The sequence below is a fragment of the Cibotium barometz genome, chromosome 61 (assembly GCF_041138505.1).
Source record: "Cibotium barometz isolate CiBa-2024 chromosome 61, ASM4113850v1, whole genome shotgun sequence".
Lineage (NCBI taxonomy): Eukaryota > Viridiplantae > Streptophyta > Polypodiopsida > Cyatheales > Cibotiaceae > Cibotium > Cibotium barometz.
Window position 1 is genome coordinate 12,355,499 of NC_141106.1, and position 18,202 is coordinate 12,373,700.

Below are 18,202 nucleotides of genomic sequence, written 5' to 3' on the forward strand. Positions count from 1 at the left end.
TATAATTAGTGCAGAAGGCATTCGACTTGATCCAGCCAAGGTGGCCAAGATTGTCAATTGGGAAGTACCACAGATTGCTTATGACATCAGATCCTTTGTGGGTATATGCCAGGCATATTCCACCCACATAGACAAGTTTTCTAACCCTAACCTCTCGGCGGATCTCAACGATATGCTAAAGAGTGTCAAGACAAGAAGGCAACAAATTCGAATGACTCCACAAGCATTGGAGGCATTCAAGAACCTCAAGGTAGCTTTGTCAGAGGCGCCTTGTCTAGCACTTGCCTCGTGGGACGAGCCATTCCAGGTGATCTCCGATGCGAGTAACATCGCAATTGGAAGTGTATTACAACAGAATGCTCATCCAGTAGCTTACATGTCTCATAAGTTACTGCCCGCAGAAAAGAATTACTCAATCTACGATAGGAAACTCCTCACACTTATACAGGCCTTGAAACATTGGAAACATTTTCTTTATGGCCATGACTTTGAGATTCGCACTGACCATCAGGCATTATGCTGGATTCAGACAATGCCAAGTGCACAATGGAGTGACCGACAGCACCGCTAGAGCCAGCTATTCCAGCAATTTGGTAGTATGATTGAGTACCTTCCAAGAAAGGCCAATCCAGTGGCTGATGCTTGGAGCAGGAAGGGACAAGTGACTTTGATTCAGACCACTAGACTCGACCTTGTTGCTACGGGACTAAACGACATGAAGCACACGTACGCGGATTCCGTGGAATTCGGTACACAGTGGGAACAGGCATTGGATGCCACAGGACCATGCCACTTTGTGATACGCGATGGTGGGCTTTTTTACAAAGGCCGACTGTGTGTCATGAAGTCGTTCAGGGAAGCTCTTCTCCATGACATCCATGACGCCATAACTGGTGGTCATAGGGGCATGACTTCGACTTTGGAGAAGTTGGAACGGCAATATTATTGGCCAAGGATGAGGCGAGATGTGTTTTCATATGTGCATCACTGTGATATTTGTCAAAGGTGAAAGCTCCTCGTGGGAAGAAGATAGGGTTGTTACAACCCTTGCCAATTCTTGAGGGACCTTTCCAGAATATTTCGATGGATTTTGTCACGAATCTGCCTCCCAGTCCAGGTAAGCATAGTACTCAGTGCTTAACTATAGTTGATAGATTTAGTAAATTTGTTATGCTTATTCCATGCAGGGCCAATGTGACTACCGAAGATGCTACCCATTTGTTCATTAGACATTGGTACCCGATTGGCGGGATCCCTAGAGCCAGTGTCAGACCGAGATGCCAAGTTTACCAGTCATTTTTAGAGGGCATTGTTTGATAACTTTGGTACTAAATTGAATTTTTCCAATGCATTTCACCCACAGACGGATAGCCAGACAGAAATCTACAACCAGCCTTTGATGTGCTGAAGTGTTATGTCCACGATCAGCAAGGTAAGTGGGAATCATATTTGCCTTTAGTTCAAGCTGTGTTGAATGATTCTTTTTCTTCAGCTATTGGCAGGACTCCATATAAAGCAGCATTTGGAAGACCATTCCAGTCGATATTGACCAGGACCTCATCTTCAGTACCTGAAGCAAATAGATTGACGGAGTCTTACCAGGAGATTTTGGAGTCAATTAAAGACAGGTTGGCTAAAGCGCAGGAGGCCTACACTCGACAGGCCAATAAAGACCGAAGGGATATGAAGTTTTCGAAAGGTGATTGAGTGTATCTTCAGATTATGAAGCAAAGGTTGAAACAGGTGGGTAAGCGATGCCCAAAGGTGTCGTTCAAGAGCTTCGGACCTTTTTCCATCCAGAGAAAGATTAACGAGGTTTCAATGAAGTTAAAGCTACCTCCGAGTTGGACTATGCACGATGTGTTCCATGTCAGCTGGTTAAAACCATATGTAGGTCCGATCCCTTCAAAAGTGAAAGACGAAGCGGAACCAGATATCATTGATGAAGTTGAAGTAATGGTTCCAGAACAGATCCTTTTGCACCACTTTAAGCATGGCTCAGGCCGAAGGCAAAGATAGTTCCTCACAAAGTTTCAAGACCGAGGGACCCCCACTGGTACCGGCCTTCAGAAATCCGACGGGCGGTGAAACAAACACTCGCACATAAAACACTTCAACGCCATTGAGGACCTAGAAAAGGAAAACAAACACGGGGAGCTAGAGTGCTCCTGCTGCAAACACTACATGGACACCGATTGGCCCCAAAACGCAGTGGCGCCCCTTGCGGTATTTCTTTAATTGATTATAAGAGCTTTGATTACAATAAGGCTGGGAACTCAGCCGTCATAGTAGAACTCCTGAAGCCTGCAAATACCCTGCATCATGGCTTCATATCCACTCGGCATCCACAAACAAGTCCAGCCATTGTACACCTCAAAAGACTCTCACACATTGAGTCCTACATACAGAAGTCTTCTCCCATGATCAGGACTGCCACAACCATCCATAGCCTCTCACCCTATGAACAGCATCACACCCTGATACATCCAGTGCTTCTGCATCACAACACAGACTCCCAAACTGTCTCTCAAAAGAGAACTCGCATCACAGCACAGCATACCATACAGTCGACACACCTGTACCAACCTTCTCTACCTTCCAAGGGTACTATCCATCTCTGTCATGGATTCCCTGTCCCCTGCCCAATCAGTAGCAAGGCTGTACCAAACATGTGTCCATTCCTGTACCTTCTGCCTGCATGTGACCTATCTCCTGGAGAAACCCAAAAACATGTTTCCTGTACCTTCTGCCTGCATGTGACCTATCTCCTAGAGAAACCCAAAAACATGTTTCCTCGAAAAACCTACGACCTGTTTCCCGTGAAACCCTCAGGCTTGTTTCCCTTTGAAACCTTTGTCCTGTTTCCATACAGAACCATTCATAACACCATTCAACAACAATGCCAACAACGGCATACATCTAGTTACCTGTTCCCTCATGAAACATCTGGAAACATAGAGATGCCCATAACTGTAGGTCCCTCTGTTCCTTTCTAGCAGGAAGAAAACAATATGCTCCATGAGCATGCAGCCATGCGAGCTTGCTTCACTCCCATGCCAAGAAACACATTCAAGTGACCTGTACTTGCAGCCGGAAACTCAAGCACATAGCTGAATTTGCTACCAAACAAAAACAGCCCATAAACAATCTCAAAACAGTCCTGGCTCTGCGCCTCCTTCAGCCCGCTCCTTCCAAGAGAGAGAGAAAGATAGAGAGAGACCTGCTCAGCCTGCCTGTGTTCAGCCCAGCACCTCCCTTCCTGAAACGGGCTGCAGTCCTGGCAGCCTTCGATGGGTGGGAGAGAGAGAGATAAAGAAAAGTCCTGTGCCTACAGTCCAGCCCTTGCCTGCTGTGCTGCTGTCCAGCTGGACACAACGCTCCCTGCTCCCCACGGTTATTCTGCAGCCAGCCACCTGTAAACTCCCTGACCAGCCTTCCAAAGGCGTGTGGAGAAAAGCGCGTACTGTTCTGTCCAGCAGCCGCCTATAGTTCCCCTTGTGCGTGGAGAAAAGCATGCACTGCTCTGTCCAGCGCTGCCTGCAGCCGCCCGTTTGCCGAGAGAGCGAGAGAGAGAGAGAGAGAGAGAGAGAGAGAGAGAGAGAGCATGGCATGCTAACACCTGTACTTGCAGTGGCTGTTCAGTCCGCCTGCAGCCAGTCCAACAGCCACCTAACACCTTCCCTTCTGCAACCTGTCAGAAGCCTGTAGAGCCTGCTGTCCTTGCAAAGGAGAACCATCCCACAAGTGCTCCTCTGTCCAGCAGCCACCTCTGTGCAAAGGAGGAAACCGGCGTATAAGAGCAGTCCTCCTAAGCGGAAAGCACACCTTCATCAAGAGATAGGCGCCCCCTTTCTGCCCGCCAGCCCCTCTTCTTCAGAAAAGCACACACGTGGCCCCAATAATAGCATATGGGCCACGTTTTCTTTCATAAAAGGCATTATAATGTTTTTTAAAGGTAAAACCTTTTGAGTTAAAATCTCTTTGCCCCCTTCACACTTAGGGTTGTCCACACATGGGTTTCCTTTTTAACTCCAATCTGATGCCATTCACTCTGTCCACCATGTCCCCGTGCACACCTGCATACTGTCCAGAGAAAAACACAAGGTCGTGACACCCACAAAGCGGTATGGCTTGAGAAAGTGGTTTTCAACGACTATCCGACGTTATTGACGGATTATTTGGAGACTATGCAGCTTCCGTCAAGTTAAGCAGAAGGGGATATCACGTGCATCCCGCACTTGGATGCCACGTAGACATATCTGTACAGAAGGTGCAGGACCTAGGGAAAAAATTTGGTCCCATGTGAGCCCAATCCGGGACGAGTCAACCAGGGCTCTACTCTAGTCGTCCGTGGTCAAGTGTGCATTGTCCTGCACATGTGTCCAAGGTCAGGTGTGCATTGTCCTGCACATGAAACAGTGCCAGTCCGCGCTGTGAGTCTCCCTCTGAAATGATGTCAATTGTTTTGTATGTTTGGCCTGCAACCAGATGTCAGACGGCTATGTAGATGTAGGTATGCATTAGGTCTGGGCACAAGGAAGGCTATGGGCCACCCCAAGGGGGCCAAGCAAGCCCCAGGACTTGCCCACCAGCCCAAGGAGGGGCTAGGCAGGCTGTCGGCCAGCCTCAAGGCTTGGCCAGACTGTGGGCTAGCCATGGGCAGCCAGCCAACCTGGCTGGGCAGCCCAGACAGGCTGCGCAGGACTGCCCAGCAGTCCATTGATTGGGCAGCCTGGCCAGTCATTAAGGCAGTGTGAATGCGCATATCTTCTCAGCATTTAAATGCAATTAAACAGGTCGTGGAGGGAAATTCAACCAGCCGACCAGCATACTGAAGGGGTATAAATACCCAAGGTATATTTCAATCAGCTCATAATTCACAAAGTGCTTCAGTTACTCAAGGGCCAGGACAGCCAAGGGAGAAGCTCACGCAAGGGTGAAGGTTTGAAGGTCAAGGGCAGAAATCTATCTCAGCCAAAACAGGTTCAGTCAAGTCTTTTATTTTCAGATTTTGCATCATTCTAATAAAAGCAAATACACCATTCGTGGTGGGGGCCCTACAGAGGGTATTCGGGACCCAATACTGTGTCCTCTTCTCCCCTCTCTCTCTCTCTCTCTATTTTTCTGCACATCTACATTCAGTTTGTGCGTTAATTTCGTCGTGACAAGTGTGCTGATTTCTGAGCATTGAAGTTACCGATCTCCCCCGAAGCTTCCACATGTTAAAAGACACTCGCTCCTGTATCTCTTCCTCTGATTCTAAAGTGACCTCCTCCTCGAATGGCTTTTCTCTGCTACACAATTTTTTTGCAACGTGCATGGTGGAGTCACACTTGAAAAATTGCCCAGCCAGCCGCTTGTTGGCTAAGAGCTCTTTCTGAGAGAGTTGTGGCTTTGACACTCCCCCACTAGACTTGTCCTTACCTTCTTTGACCTTATCATCTCCTCCTCTGAAAATTTTCTTGTTTTTTGCTACTGGTGCAGTGCCCCTAGGTTGGGACCATCTCAGGGTGGCTCAAACGTGATTGCCAAATGAACCATCACTGAGCAACCAACCATTTCTGATACTCTCTGTCTTGGGTGCACCAAGCGGTGTGCAAGGACAGCTTCAAGTGATTCACAAAACTGCTGAATCCTTCTGTTCTTCATGGTTTTGTGAGCGTACCAACTCACCCTACCGCTTGAGAGACTCCCCAATTGTTTCTTCAAACTACAACAGAACTCCAGTGGTGTAAATTTCTTGAAGAAATATGGGATAGCCTAGGACTCGTCGATCATTCAAGGCTAGGAGGCTGCTTACTTCTCTCCTTGGAATCCTCAGAGGCTTTGAATGGTCCTCCGTAAATTATCCTGGTGCTTTTACATCTCTAGGAAAAAGAGGCCCATAAAACATTGACCAGTGTGTCCAGCAGCCATCATTTCCATGTACCTTGATGATTTACCAACTGAAAAGTAGGTCTTCAACAAGCTAGAGGGTGGCTCTAGAGGCTGAATATCTGCCAAGGAACTGATGTCGTGGCGAATTGCATTCAAGTCCATCCCTCTCATTAGTATCTCAACTAGGAAACTGCTCTATCACATTGCACAGCTACTATGAACACTTGAGAGGAAATCACACCCTAACCATGTGCAAAGAGCCAAGAATCAATCACAATGCAGATATGATGACACATCTGCTGAATAGATTCAGACAATTGATCTGCAGTATTCCCTGGATGGTTCTTAGATTTGATGCTTTGCCATGATGCTCCTTCAAAAGGCTTAAAGAAACACCTCTTCCTTTGTGAGGGTGTTCCACGTGGACCCCTCCAGCACTTCTGTTATCTAGCCTCACATGTATGCTCCTAACCAGACAACCAGTCTCATGTTTCTTAAGCAGGGCCCTTCCAACCAGACCATGAGCATGTATCTACATCCCCTCTGAATCATCAGACCTTATACTGTCCACATCCACATAAGCATATAATGACAGTAGAGATGATGAGGCATGGGCAAAAATAAGGACACAGACAAGGTTTCAAGCATTGTACCATGCAATGATGCCAATGTCAGTCCAGCTCTATTGTGACCCCTACCATGCTCATGTACTCGCCCACGATGCCTTCATCTTCTTCAGGTCGAGCATCCGCAAAGATATTGGACATCAAGATAAATGTTGCAGCATTCTTTTCATCCAATCTCACCGCCTGTTGGAAGGCTTGTCTTCCAAGCTCTACCTCACCCCACTTTTGGCACGCGCCCAACACAGTACTCCACACCACAAAGTCAGCTTGGAAAGGCATCTTACCTATGGTCACTATTGCCTCATCCACTTGGCCAGCACGCCCAAGGAGATCAACCAAGCAATTGTGGTGCTTGATCGTGGGCGCAATGCCATATTCTTGCCTCATGGACTCAAAATATTTTTGACCCATATCCACCAGTCCCACATGACTGCATGCAGTAAGAGCACTAAGAAAGGTGACGTCATCTGGCTGTATGCCTGCCTTCCTCATTCTCTCTAACATACAGAAAACAAGTTCACTCTCTCCTTGACGGGTATACCCCATGATCAATGCATTCCATGTCACCAAGTCTTGCATCAGCATTGCATCGAATACCTGCTGAGCCCCAACCATGCTCCCACATTTTCCATACATGTCAATGAGGGCAGCTGCCAGTGTGACTTTGTTTGACTCAGGTCCCACTCCGTAAATTTGGGCATGAATTTTTCTCCCGGTATCCAAGGCTGCTGTATTGCCACATGCTTTCATCATGGTAAAAAATATCATGCCAGATGGTGAGAGACCTTGCTCTTGCATTTGTGTGAAAAGTATATAAGCCTTATCACTCTGTCCTTGTTCAGCATACCCCGAGATCACAGCATTCCATGAGACCACATCTGGGAGCACACCTTCGAGACGCATTTGCTCAAAACAGTTAAAAGCTTCCTCACCAAGGCCCTGTTCACTGTATCCAGCCATAAGTGCAGTCCATGACACTACGTCCTGAACTGCGAGCCTGTCAAAGACTTCCTGCGCTTCTGCAACTGAGCTGCACTTCGCATACATACCCACCAAAGTGTTGCCGATAAAAGGGTCAACCTCGAATCCCTTCTTGGTGATTTCAGCATGTAATTCTCGGCCCTTATCCATGTTTCCTATGCTATTTGAGGCTCTCAAGCTGCAAACAAATGTAACAGCATCTGGTGACACCCCCTCCAGTTGCATCCGTTCCAAAAAATGTAGCACTTCTTTGCCCATCCCTTTGTCAGCATATGCTGTGATTAGTGCTGTCCACGACACTACATCTCGATCTGGAAGCCTATCGAACACTTCCTGCGCTTCAGAAAGTGAGCTACACTTGGCATATATTTGCACTAGATGGTTGCCGACAAATGAGTCTTGTTCATATCCTTTTTTGGCAAGCTCAGCATGTATTTCTCTGACCCTGTACACGGCTCCTGGGCTGCCACAAGCTTGCAAGCTGCAAACCATTGTGATAGCATCTGGTGATACACCATCTAGTTGCATCCGTTGATAACAATCCAATACTTCCTTGTCAAGCCCCTGTTCAGCATATCCTGCAATCAATGCAGTCCATGAGAAAACATCCCGAACTGGGAGCTCCTCAAAGACTTCCCGTGCATCTGAAATTGAGCCACAATTAACATACATATCAACCAAAGTGCTGCCAACAAAATGATCCTTTTCATAGCCTTCCTCCGCGATCTTAGCATGAATTTTTCGGCCACTTTCTATGAATCCTGTGCTTTGGCAAGCTTTCAAGCTGCACACGAATGTGACAGCATTCGCAGGCACTTGCATCTGTTCTAAACAGTTCAGTGTTTCTTCACAAAGCCCGTGTTCAGCATATCCTGTTATTAGTGTGTTCCACAAGACTAAATCCAATGCTGGAAGCTTGTCAAACACTTCTCGCGCTTCTGCAAGTGAGCCACATTTCACATACATACCAACCAGAGTGCTTGCAGCATGTTGATTGCTTTCACTTCCCTTTTTGGTAATCTCAGAATGCAATTCTTGGCCCCTGTGTATGGCTCCTATGCTCCCACAAAGCTTCAAGATGCAGGTATATGTGGCAGCATTTGCATGTACACCCTCCTCTTGCATGTGCTCTAGACACTTCAGTGCTTCCTCATTGAGACCATGCTCAACATATCCTGTTGTCAAAGAGTTCCATGTGACTACATCTCGAACTAACAACTTGTCAAACACTCTCCGAGCGTCCACAAGTAACCTACATTTGGCATACATATCTACCAAAATGCTACCAATGAAATGGTCTCGTTCCCATCCTCTCTTAACAATCTCAGCATGTAATACACGGCCATCATCTATGGCTTCTACAGCACCACAAGCTTTCAAGCTGCAAACGTATGTGACAGCATCCAGATGTATAGCTTCCTCTTGCATCTGTTTGCTAAAAGCCAGTGCTTCCTCACCAAGCCCTTGTTCGACATATCCTAAAATTAACGCATTCCATGAGGATACATCGCGAACTGGTAAATCATTAAACACTCCCTCTGCTTCTGATAGTGATCCACATTTGGCATACATGCCAACCAGACTGCTGCCAACAAAAAGATCCCTTTCAAAGCCTTCTTTGATGATCTGATCATGTATTTGTTGGCCTTGGCTTATGGCTCCTATGTTGCCGCAAGCTCTCAAGGTGCAAACAAGTGTCACAGCATTTGGAGACACACCCTCTAACTGCATCTCTTGGTAGCAGTTCAGCGCTTCCTCAGCAAGCCCTTGTTCGGCATATCCGGCAATCAGTGCAGTCCATGAAACCGCATCTTGGACTGGTAGCTCGTGAAAAACTTCCCATGCTTCTGGAAGAGAGCAACATTTCACATACAAATCCATCAGTCTGTTGGCAATAAAAGGATCTCTTTCAAGTCCCTCCTTGACTACCTCAGCATGTATGGCTCGGCCCTGGGTTATGGACCCCGTGCTGCTGCATGCTTTCAAGCTACAAACAAAGGTAACAGCATCAGGACGCACACCGTTCATTTGCATCTGCTGGAAACAGTTAAGTGCTACCTCCCCAAGCCCATGCTCTGCATAGCCTGCAATTAATGCAGTCCAAGAGACTAAGTCTTGATCTTCGAGCTCATCAAACACGTCCTGTGCTTCAACAATCAAACTGTATTTTGCATACATATCTACCAAAGAGCTATTTAAACGATGATCTCCATCATATCCCTCTTCAACAATCTTGGCATGTATTTCTTGGCCCCTGTCTACAGCTCCTAAAATCCCACAAGATTTCAAGCAACACATAAATGTGACGGAATCTGGCGCCATACCCTCTAGTTGCATCTGTCTCAAACAGTCCAGAGCTTCCTCATGGAGCCCGTGCTCAGTGTATCCTGCAATAATTGCTGTCCACGAAACCACCTCTCGGACTGGAAGCTCATCAAAAGCTTCCCGTGCCTCTTCAAGTAAGCCACATTTGGCATACATATCCACTAAGGTACTCCCAACAAAAGGATCACTTTTGAATCCCTTCCTGTCAATCTCTGTGTGGACTTGACGGCCCCTGTCTATGGCTCCTAATCCCGCACAAGCCTTGAGGCTGCACACAAATGTGGTAGCATCTGGAGACACTCCCTCCAGTTGCATTTTTTGAAAACAGTTCAGAGCCTCTTCATTAAACCCTTGCTCGACATATCCTGCCATCAAAGCATTCCACGATACGACATCTCGACTTGGTAGCTTCTCAAACATTTCTTGTGCTACGGCCAATGCACCGCACTTCACATACATATCTACCAAAGCACTACTAATAGAAGCATCTCTTTTGAACCCTTGTTTCCCAATCTCAGCATGTAATTTTCTGCCCCTTTCCAGGGCTCTTAACATGCCACATGCTTTTAAGGCGTAGACATACGTCACACGATCTGGAGCCACACCCTCATGATCCATTTTTTGAAAACACTCTAGTGCTTCTGCAGCAAGCCCATGCTCAGCATAGCCTGCAATTAAGGCAGTCCACGAGACCACATCTTGAACTGGAAGCTCCTCAAACACATCATGTGCTTCTGCAAGTGAACCACATTTAGCATACATGTCCATTAAAGAGCTGCCAATGAAACGATCGCTTTCGTACTCCTCTTTAGTAATCTCCATATGCATTTCTCTGCCTTTCTCAAGGCCTTTTAGCCTGGCACAAGCTTTCAGTAAAGCCATGAATGTATACCTACTGGGGCATACATGATCATCTTGCATTTTCTTGAACAAATTAAGCGCATGCTGCGCATTCCCACTCTCAATATACCCTTCAATAAGGGAGGTCCAGGAGAACTCATTCCAATGAATTAACCTGTTGAAAACCTGCTGAGCATTGGTTGCACTTCCACATTCCACAAACATGGGGACAAGGTAATTCCCAAGAGCTTTATGAACTTCCAAACCCTTGCCACAGATGTGTGTATGCACATGCTTGGCATATGCTAGATTCTTTTCTTTTCTACACCTTTGCAAAATGCAAGTGAAGTTTTCCACAGAAGGTATATCCGCGATTCCTTCCAAGGAAACAAGGGTCTCCTCTAGGTTCAGCATGTCTAAACCACTCCTCTTTTCCTCAATGGGAATGCCTTCTACCGCAGGTCCATGACTGGTCCACCTAGGCAGATACGATTACATCCCGCTCTCTGGCCACCACTATCTACCAGCTAAGAAAGGGCGCGTCCACACAAGTGGGGGTTCTGAAAACCCCCTGACCAAAATTCCTCACATGTGCTCTAGGGTTTCAAATCAACACCCAGAAGCTCAATGTACAAATTTCTGTACGGTCTGTTGGATTTACATGAATTTCCAATGTACAACTTTCTGTATGGTTTCTAACGAATTTCTTTGATTTAACCTGAGTTGTTTTTCACTCATCTCTCGCAAAAATTGATGTGTTTCTAAGGTGGTGTTATGGAAGGCCAATGCAGGTGTTAATGCAGATCTATGCTGGCCATGCACCATGTGGGCAAGCATACTCTGGGCTAACCATATGTGCACAGAAATTGCTTAAAATGATATGTTTTTGAATCTAGGGCTGTGTTTGTTTAGATGGTTAGATTGCATTGAAATCACGGATTGAGGTACTCACAACAAATGTACAGCGATGATCTTCATTGAACCAACAAGTAGGGGCTATGATCTTCAGTCTCTCTTGGGCGCATCAAAGACCTGCTGTTTCCCCTTCGGTATTGGCCTACCATTGATGGGTTACACGAAGTAATCCTTCCAATCGAGGAAGCGCGCTCTGCAGTAGTAGACACTAAACCGGAGTATATTTTCGTGTTTGTAAATTACACTATATAATGTCTCCACGAGGGGCACTTGAAAGGTCTTTGAAGATTGCCCCTCCACACGCCAAAAGCAAGTGGATAGCCTACAAATTAGGGTGTTTACAGATTACGCCTACGAAAAAGGTTCAGAGGTGTGGGTAGGCACCATTTAAAGATCGTGGGCATGCCCACGGAAAAGGTGTCCTGCAACTCAGAGCTGAGGGCAGGCTATTCCACCCAGAACTAGAACGGTGGTTGTTGGGCTCCGATCAGCAAACACATTAGCTCTGAGGGTGCATGAGCATGGTCACAGTCTGTAAAGAATTGTCAGATGGGTGGGTGATTGTGGTGATCTAATTGGCTGGGCAAAACTTTTTCGTGGGCTTCCACCCAAGTGTGTAAACACCCTTACAACACCACTCGAGCATCATCTTGCAACACTAGGTATTCCAAGCTGCCTTGCAACACTAGGTGTTCCAAGGTTGCCTTGCAACACTACAGACCCAACCGACGTTGAATATTAAGTTCGATCGGACCAAAAGGAAAACTTGAATATTAAGTCCAATCGGACCAAAAGGAAAACTTGAAGGTTGCCTTGCAACACTAGAGACCCAACCGACATTGAGGAATAAGTCCGATCGCACAAAGGAAAGCTTGACCAAGTTCAAGGAAGTCAAAGATAGCTTGCACCTGACATTTGAAAGTCTCAAGGAGCAATTCAAAACTCAAGTCCCCACAAAACTTTACAAACACAAGGGAAGGGAGTCAATTGCACTCTAAAGCATGCTGAAAGTTTTTGAAGCAACCCTACCTAGTGTGTGGAATGTACAAGCTACAATGTGCAACACAAAGCAAGGAAAACTACAATGTTATAGAAGATGGTCCCACAATCATTAAGAAAATGGAAAATGAAGGAGCTCATAGCACCATAAGCACCATAGCTTAGCTTAAGAAAGAGCCATTATCCATGAATTTTATACCCCTAAATCATTGTACCCTTGGTCTTTAACTTAGTTATCTATTCATCATGAAGCTACACAAGGTGATTGTTCATCATCATCAAAGTTTGAGACCTTCATGATCCAATGCTTCTATTTAGCATCAACCCCCTTCGGGACTGCACTTCGGGGCTCAACCAACTATCACGGGTTGTGTAGATGTAGTGAGAGAGTTACTTCGTTTACATGCCCCCCTTCAATTCAATTCGACTCAAAAGGTATGTATAATCTCTCTCTCTCTCTCTCTCTTTGCATGTTTACGAAAACTTTGCATTTGCCACATGCTCTGACTAGAGGGTGCTTGTAGGAACTCATGGATCTAGGCTAAAGATTTATGCAAAATGCATTCACAATGTGAGGTACAAAGTTAAGCATAAATCTTAAGGACGTGAGGTCTAACTAAAGCAAATGCAAACATGGTTTATAAGAATATGCATCAACACTTGCAAGTTGGTGAGTATAAATGCAATGAGGCAAGCTACCAAAAGAAGGCTAGAGACAGCAAGCTTCATCCGGCAGAGGACGACCTTGTAGAGTTCCAATGTCTCATCGAGCGGCGTCGTTCTTTTGGCTGCCCACATCCCACATCCACCACCGGTCTTGTAGGGCTTGGGAGATCGAGGCCTCGTCCCACACCACTCAGGATGGTTGATTTTGTCTTCAGTATTTTTTATTTTTTCTATTTTCCTACGGGCATGTACTGGCTATGGCCACATTTCATTTTGTATCTTTGAATGGCTAGACCTCGTGTCAGAAGTTTTTCCTGGACACAAAGTGGCCAACAATTATTGTTAGATTGGTTTTGTTCTTCTATTGGTATAAGAGTAACCTTTGTGCGGGATGCTTTGTTCGAGTAGAGATAGCTTGCTCGATGCAGGCAACTATAGTGGTAATATAAACAGGTAATACAGATAGAGATAGCTTGCTGGGATTAAGTTGCCCACCAGGAGCTTAGTTCAACCATTTTTTCCACAGCTAGCTTACTCAATAAAGTTTCCCAAGAGCCCAGTTGAATCATTTTTATTATTTGCGTATCTCTCCAAAAGGCTTGGAAAGATAATTGTATAAGGATGCCTGAGAGCTCGCTTGCCACTAGATGTTTTTCTCGGGGTCTAACTTGCCCGGGGACGGTGAATTCAGTAGTAGTGGGTGAGGACAAGAATCTAGGTCCTCCACACTCAACCAACTATCACCTTTTCGAGCCTCCGACCACGTCGTCACCATCGGTGCCCTCTGACATCTCTAATCGTCATCACCACCGGTGCCCTCCGACATCTCTAACCCATCGGGTCCTCCAACTACCAGTGGAACTTATGATGCATGGCCAAATCCAAAGGTACTCATGGAGGCAACACCCCTCTCCCTTTCCCAAGGTAGGGCAAGATCCTTGCACCATCTCCCTTTTCCCGATGGTGGAATATCTTCCCTCTACACAACATGATGAGGGATTGGGACTTCAAGGAGGAGGACACCCAAGGAGGAGTTAAGGGAAGCACTTTCTCCGTAGTGTAGCACGTTCTCTCTGGAGGAGGACATTCTCTCTTGTATCGTTCTTTTTTCGCATTTTTGGTATACAATGTTATCCTCTTATGGTGTTTTGTCTATCTCTCTGTGTGTGTGAGGTGAGTGAGTAGTGAGTGGTGGGTGTGGTGTGGTGTGGTGTGAGTGAGTGGCCAGATGGGATGCTGTGGTGCTAGGAGGTGGTTGGAGAGCATAGTAGACGATGTAGAGCATAGGTCTTGCATGTCTAGCCAATGAGGTCAACCCATCCTTGGCAGGTATACTTCCCTAAGAGGATCCACGCTCCCTTTCCCCCAACCATAGTGTTTGTGTAGGTAGTCCACGAGGACCCACATCATCATCCACAACGGTGTCAAAATGGCAAGTTATTTCAATGGTAGCAAATCAAAGCACTATTACGGCCTCCTCACCCAAAACACCTTAACAAACACATGAAGAGATGAAAGAAATGGCACAACGTGAAGCCAAGGAACGACAAGAAAAGCTTAGGGGTAAACAAATCATAGTAAACATGGCCCAAGTAGCTGACTTAGAAGAAGAGGGCTGGGAAGTGAAACCTACATGTTTGTGGCTAGGAATGAGCACATTCGATGGGTTTCACACAAAACTCACCTTTGTTGATAAATGGATGAAGAAGCATGGAAAATCAATACCACTTCAAGCATTAGAGGAGGAGGTTGTACCAATTGAGGTATGTATTAGGATTCATGGTGGCTTTGGACGAAAGAGTGAATTCTACCAAGAATTGGAGCCTTGCGAACCTTCGTTAAAACTTCAACATCAATCACGGGGTTTGAGGAAATAAAAGAAGAAAGCTTCAAATTCAAAAGAAAGGTGATTTTCTTCACTTGATGTGCATCAACTTTGTTAATTGCTCACTCATTTCAAATATTGGGTTCCTTTTCTACTCTTGTAGATTGGAAGGTGGATGCATCCAACCATTATGGTAGATGACTCATGGACCACCTGAAAATGGTCTCTCCATTGCACCACCACCCCCAAACTATTTGAGTCTCATTTGAGTTTAGATGTTTTGTTTAGCCTCCAAAAGTAGATTTTTTCACTTTTTTTTAGCACCCAAATTTTGATACAACAATGATGTAATTTGTTGATATTGAAGTTCCATCTTGCTTACTTTTTTTGTATGTTATTTTTATGCATTTCCTTGCCACTATAGACTACCCAAGCGGAATGAATATTTCTATACGTTCAACTGCTCCATTGAAGTTGCCAAGATGATTGGTCTTGTGCATAAAGACTATTAGAAGACCATCGAGTACATGGTTAACCTCAAGCCAAGTGAAGGGGGTGCCTTGTGACCTTCTCCACTACATTAAAAAATCTGAGCACCCCTTCCTTTAGAGACTTGAATGTTATGAGAAGGTTGCTCAATCTTTCGAGAAAATATGCACCTTATCAAAGGTGGTTGTAGTCTCTCAAGACGGCTAAATTGGGGACGACTTTCTCTCGTGGGGTTGCCACTTTTATCTTCCTCCTTAGTGAGGTGGACTCCGACAAGGAGGTGGAAACACCAGCCTTGTAGGTTTTAGCTAGGTAGTTTTATATGCACAATCAAAGGACCTCCATGCTGAGAACACCTCGCCTTGTAGAGAAGAAAATTGGGGATCTGTGGCCTTTCCCCTTAGTGAGTGGACTCCGACACAAGGAGGTGGAAACACCAACCTTGTAGGTATTAGCTAGGTAGCTTTATATGCGTGATTCAAGGACCTCCACGCTGAGAACACCTCGCCTCGTAGAGAAGAAAATTGGGGATCAGTGGCCTTTCCCCATGGTGCTGAGGATGTGGCATCCTCTTCCCAGCATGACGGTATGGGGCCATCATAGGCCCCATACATTTCAAAGGATGGAGAAGCCCCCTTGCTTGAGTTTGAGCTTACGACACTAAGCTCTATGGTTGTTGATGGTGGCGAGGAGCTCATCTTCTTGCACAACTTAGAGAAGTATTTGTAGGATATTAATAAATGATGTGATTTGCAGGATGCACAAGAGATGGATGAGTGGGCAATGCACATAGGCAGAAAGGCATTCGGTCCCAACACCGCTCTAGCCCACTACCTTGGTGGAGAACTATCCCTCAAAGACATTGTGATCTTGTACAAAGAATTCACCCCCAAATCCACCTTCCCCTTTTTTCCCTCAAGGCCTTTTTGAAGGTCCTCCTTGTATCTAGTATTTCCCAAATAACAAATTATATATACTTGTAAAAAAATCATAGGCCTTTGCCATTTTTGGAAGTGGATTTAGGGGGAAGGTTCTCTTGCTCCACACAACCATATGGAAATCCTTAGGGAAAGGCGAACCTGAGGACATTGCTGCCATCCTTTCCAGTGAGGTGCCTCTCATTAAAAAGCAACACACTTAGGTTGTTTTAAAGAGAATCCCAAAAGATCATGTATAAGACAATATATTATTAATGCAATGCTCATTTTTTGCTCCTAATTGTGCACTCAACGTACTTTTTTTTTGGAAAGTCAATTAGATCCTGCCTATAATATAATTAAGTTATCTTTTAAAGTGTTATCAAAGTCATGTGTACAAGAAATCATATTTTGAGTTGTTCAAGTCTATGTTCATGTTTTGTTCAACTCACTATGGGGGACCTATGGAAGTCATTTGGGAGTTCTTTGCATGTGCTATAAGCCTAAACTTGGCATAAAAATATTTAACCTATTGTTGAGCTCACTTAGCTACTCTAAGGTGCCATAACTTGTCTAGATTTAAAGAAAAAAATCAAACTTGTTGAGCTTATTTAGCTGCTAAGGTCCCCTACCATGCCTTGATAAATGTAAATGTAAAGATTCAACCCCCACCATCTGGACAAGATAATTTCCTCTATCCTTTTCACTAATGTTATAGAGTTTTAAAAAAGTATCTCCATGAAACCATCACAAAACACTAAGGGGAGGCTTTCATAGGCCCCCCAAGTTTTTTTTGCAATAGAAATAAAAAAATAGGCTGCCAAAAAGAAACGAGTGTTGGTAAAACAATGTCATTGTTTTGCCAAAACTCGTGCCCTTTTTAAAAAAAAATCTATTGCAAAACAATGTTATGGGGGGCCTATGGAAGCCCCTACAAGTGCCTTACATGTGGCATAAGTTTATTCTTAGCTTTAAAATGTTATGGGGGGCCTATGGAAGCCCCTATAAGTGCTTTACGTGAGGCATAAGTTTATTCTTAGCTTAAAAATTCTAAATTATTGGTGATCTTATTTGGTTACTAAGGTGCCCTACTATGCCCAAATTCAATGTATATGGAAATATTCATCCCCCATAATCTCTACAAAGATAGTTTCTTGTCCCTTTCATTGGTGTTATAGAGGATTAAAAAAGTGAATTCTTGTCCATGAAACCATCATAAAATCTAACTACTTGAGTTTAGTTAGCTTCTAAGGCACCCTACTTGATAATTGTATATGTAAATATTCAACCCCCCACAATCTGGATAAGATAATTAAGATAGTTATAGACTTTCTTAATCCTATATGACATCAGTCAAAAAATGATAAAACACCATGGGGAGGCATGTGGAGCCCCCGTAAAACATTTTTTTTGCATCAAAGAAAGGGTTACTAAGGGGGTGTGAGTTTTGGCAAAACAATGTTATTGTTTTACTGAAACTCATGCCCTATTGATAGCCCTTTTTTGGTATTTTGATGCAAAAAAATGTTAGAGGAGGGTCCACATGCCTCCCCATGGTGTTTAAGAAAGTTTTTGGGATATTTTTATTACACAAACTAACACATTCATGCAAACCTAGATTTCAGTTGCACATACAGTTCACATAGAGCTAGATTTCTTTTATACACATTCAGATAGAGAAGATTGAGGGAAGGGGAGAGTTGGAGTGCTCTTACACATACAATTCATTTAGATGATTTATA

The 18,202-nt window shown here is 44.9% G+C and overlaps 1 protein-coding gene across 1 annotated transcript; it reads right to left on the reverse strand.

Moving 5' to 3' along the window:
- Nucleotides 1-4,970: 4,970 nt before the first annotated feature.
- LOC147604557 (pentatricopeptide repeat-containing protein At3g09040, mitochondrial-like) lies at nt 4,971-11,911 on the reverse strand. The gene has a single exon (XM_086794514.1). The coding sequence runs from the start codon at nt 11,061-11,063 to the stop codon at nt 6,549-6,551; it is 4,515 nt and encodes a 1,504-aa protein (XP_086650640.1). The 5' UTR covers nt 11,064-11,911; the 3' UTR covers nt 4,971-6,548.
- Between the last annotated feature and the right edge of the window lie 6,291 nt (nt 11,912-18,202).

What these genes read in the sequence shown, in the direction of transcription:
- LOC147604557 (XM_086794514.1), bottom strand. Translation starts at nt 11,063, where the DNA reads ATGCTGAACCTAGAGGAGACCCTTGTTTCCTTGGAAGGAATCGCGGAT.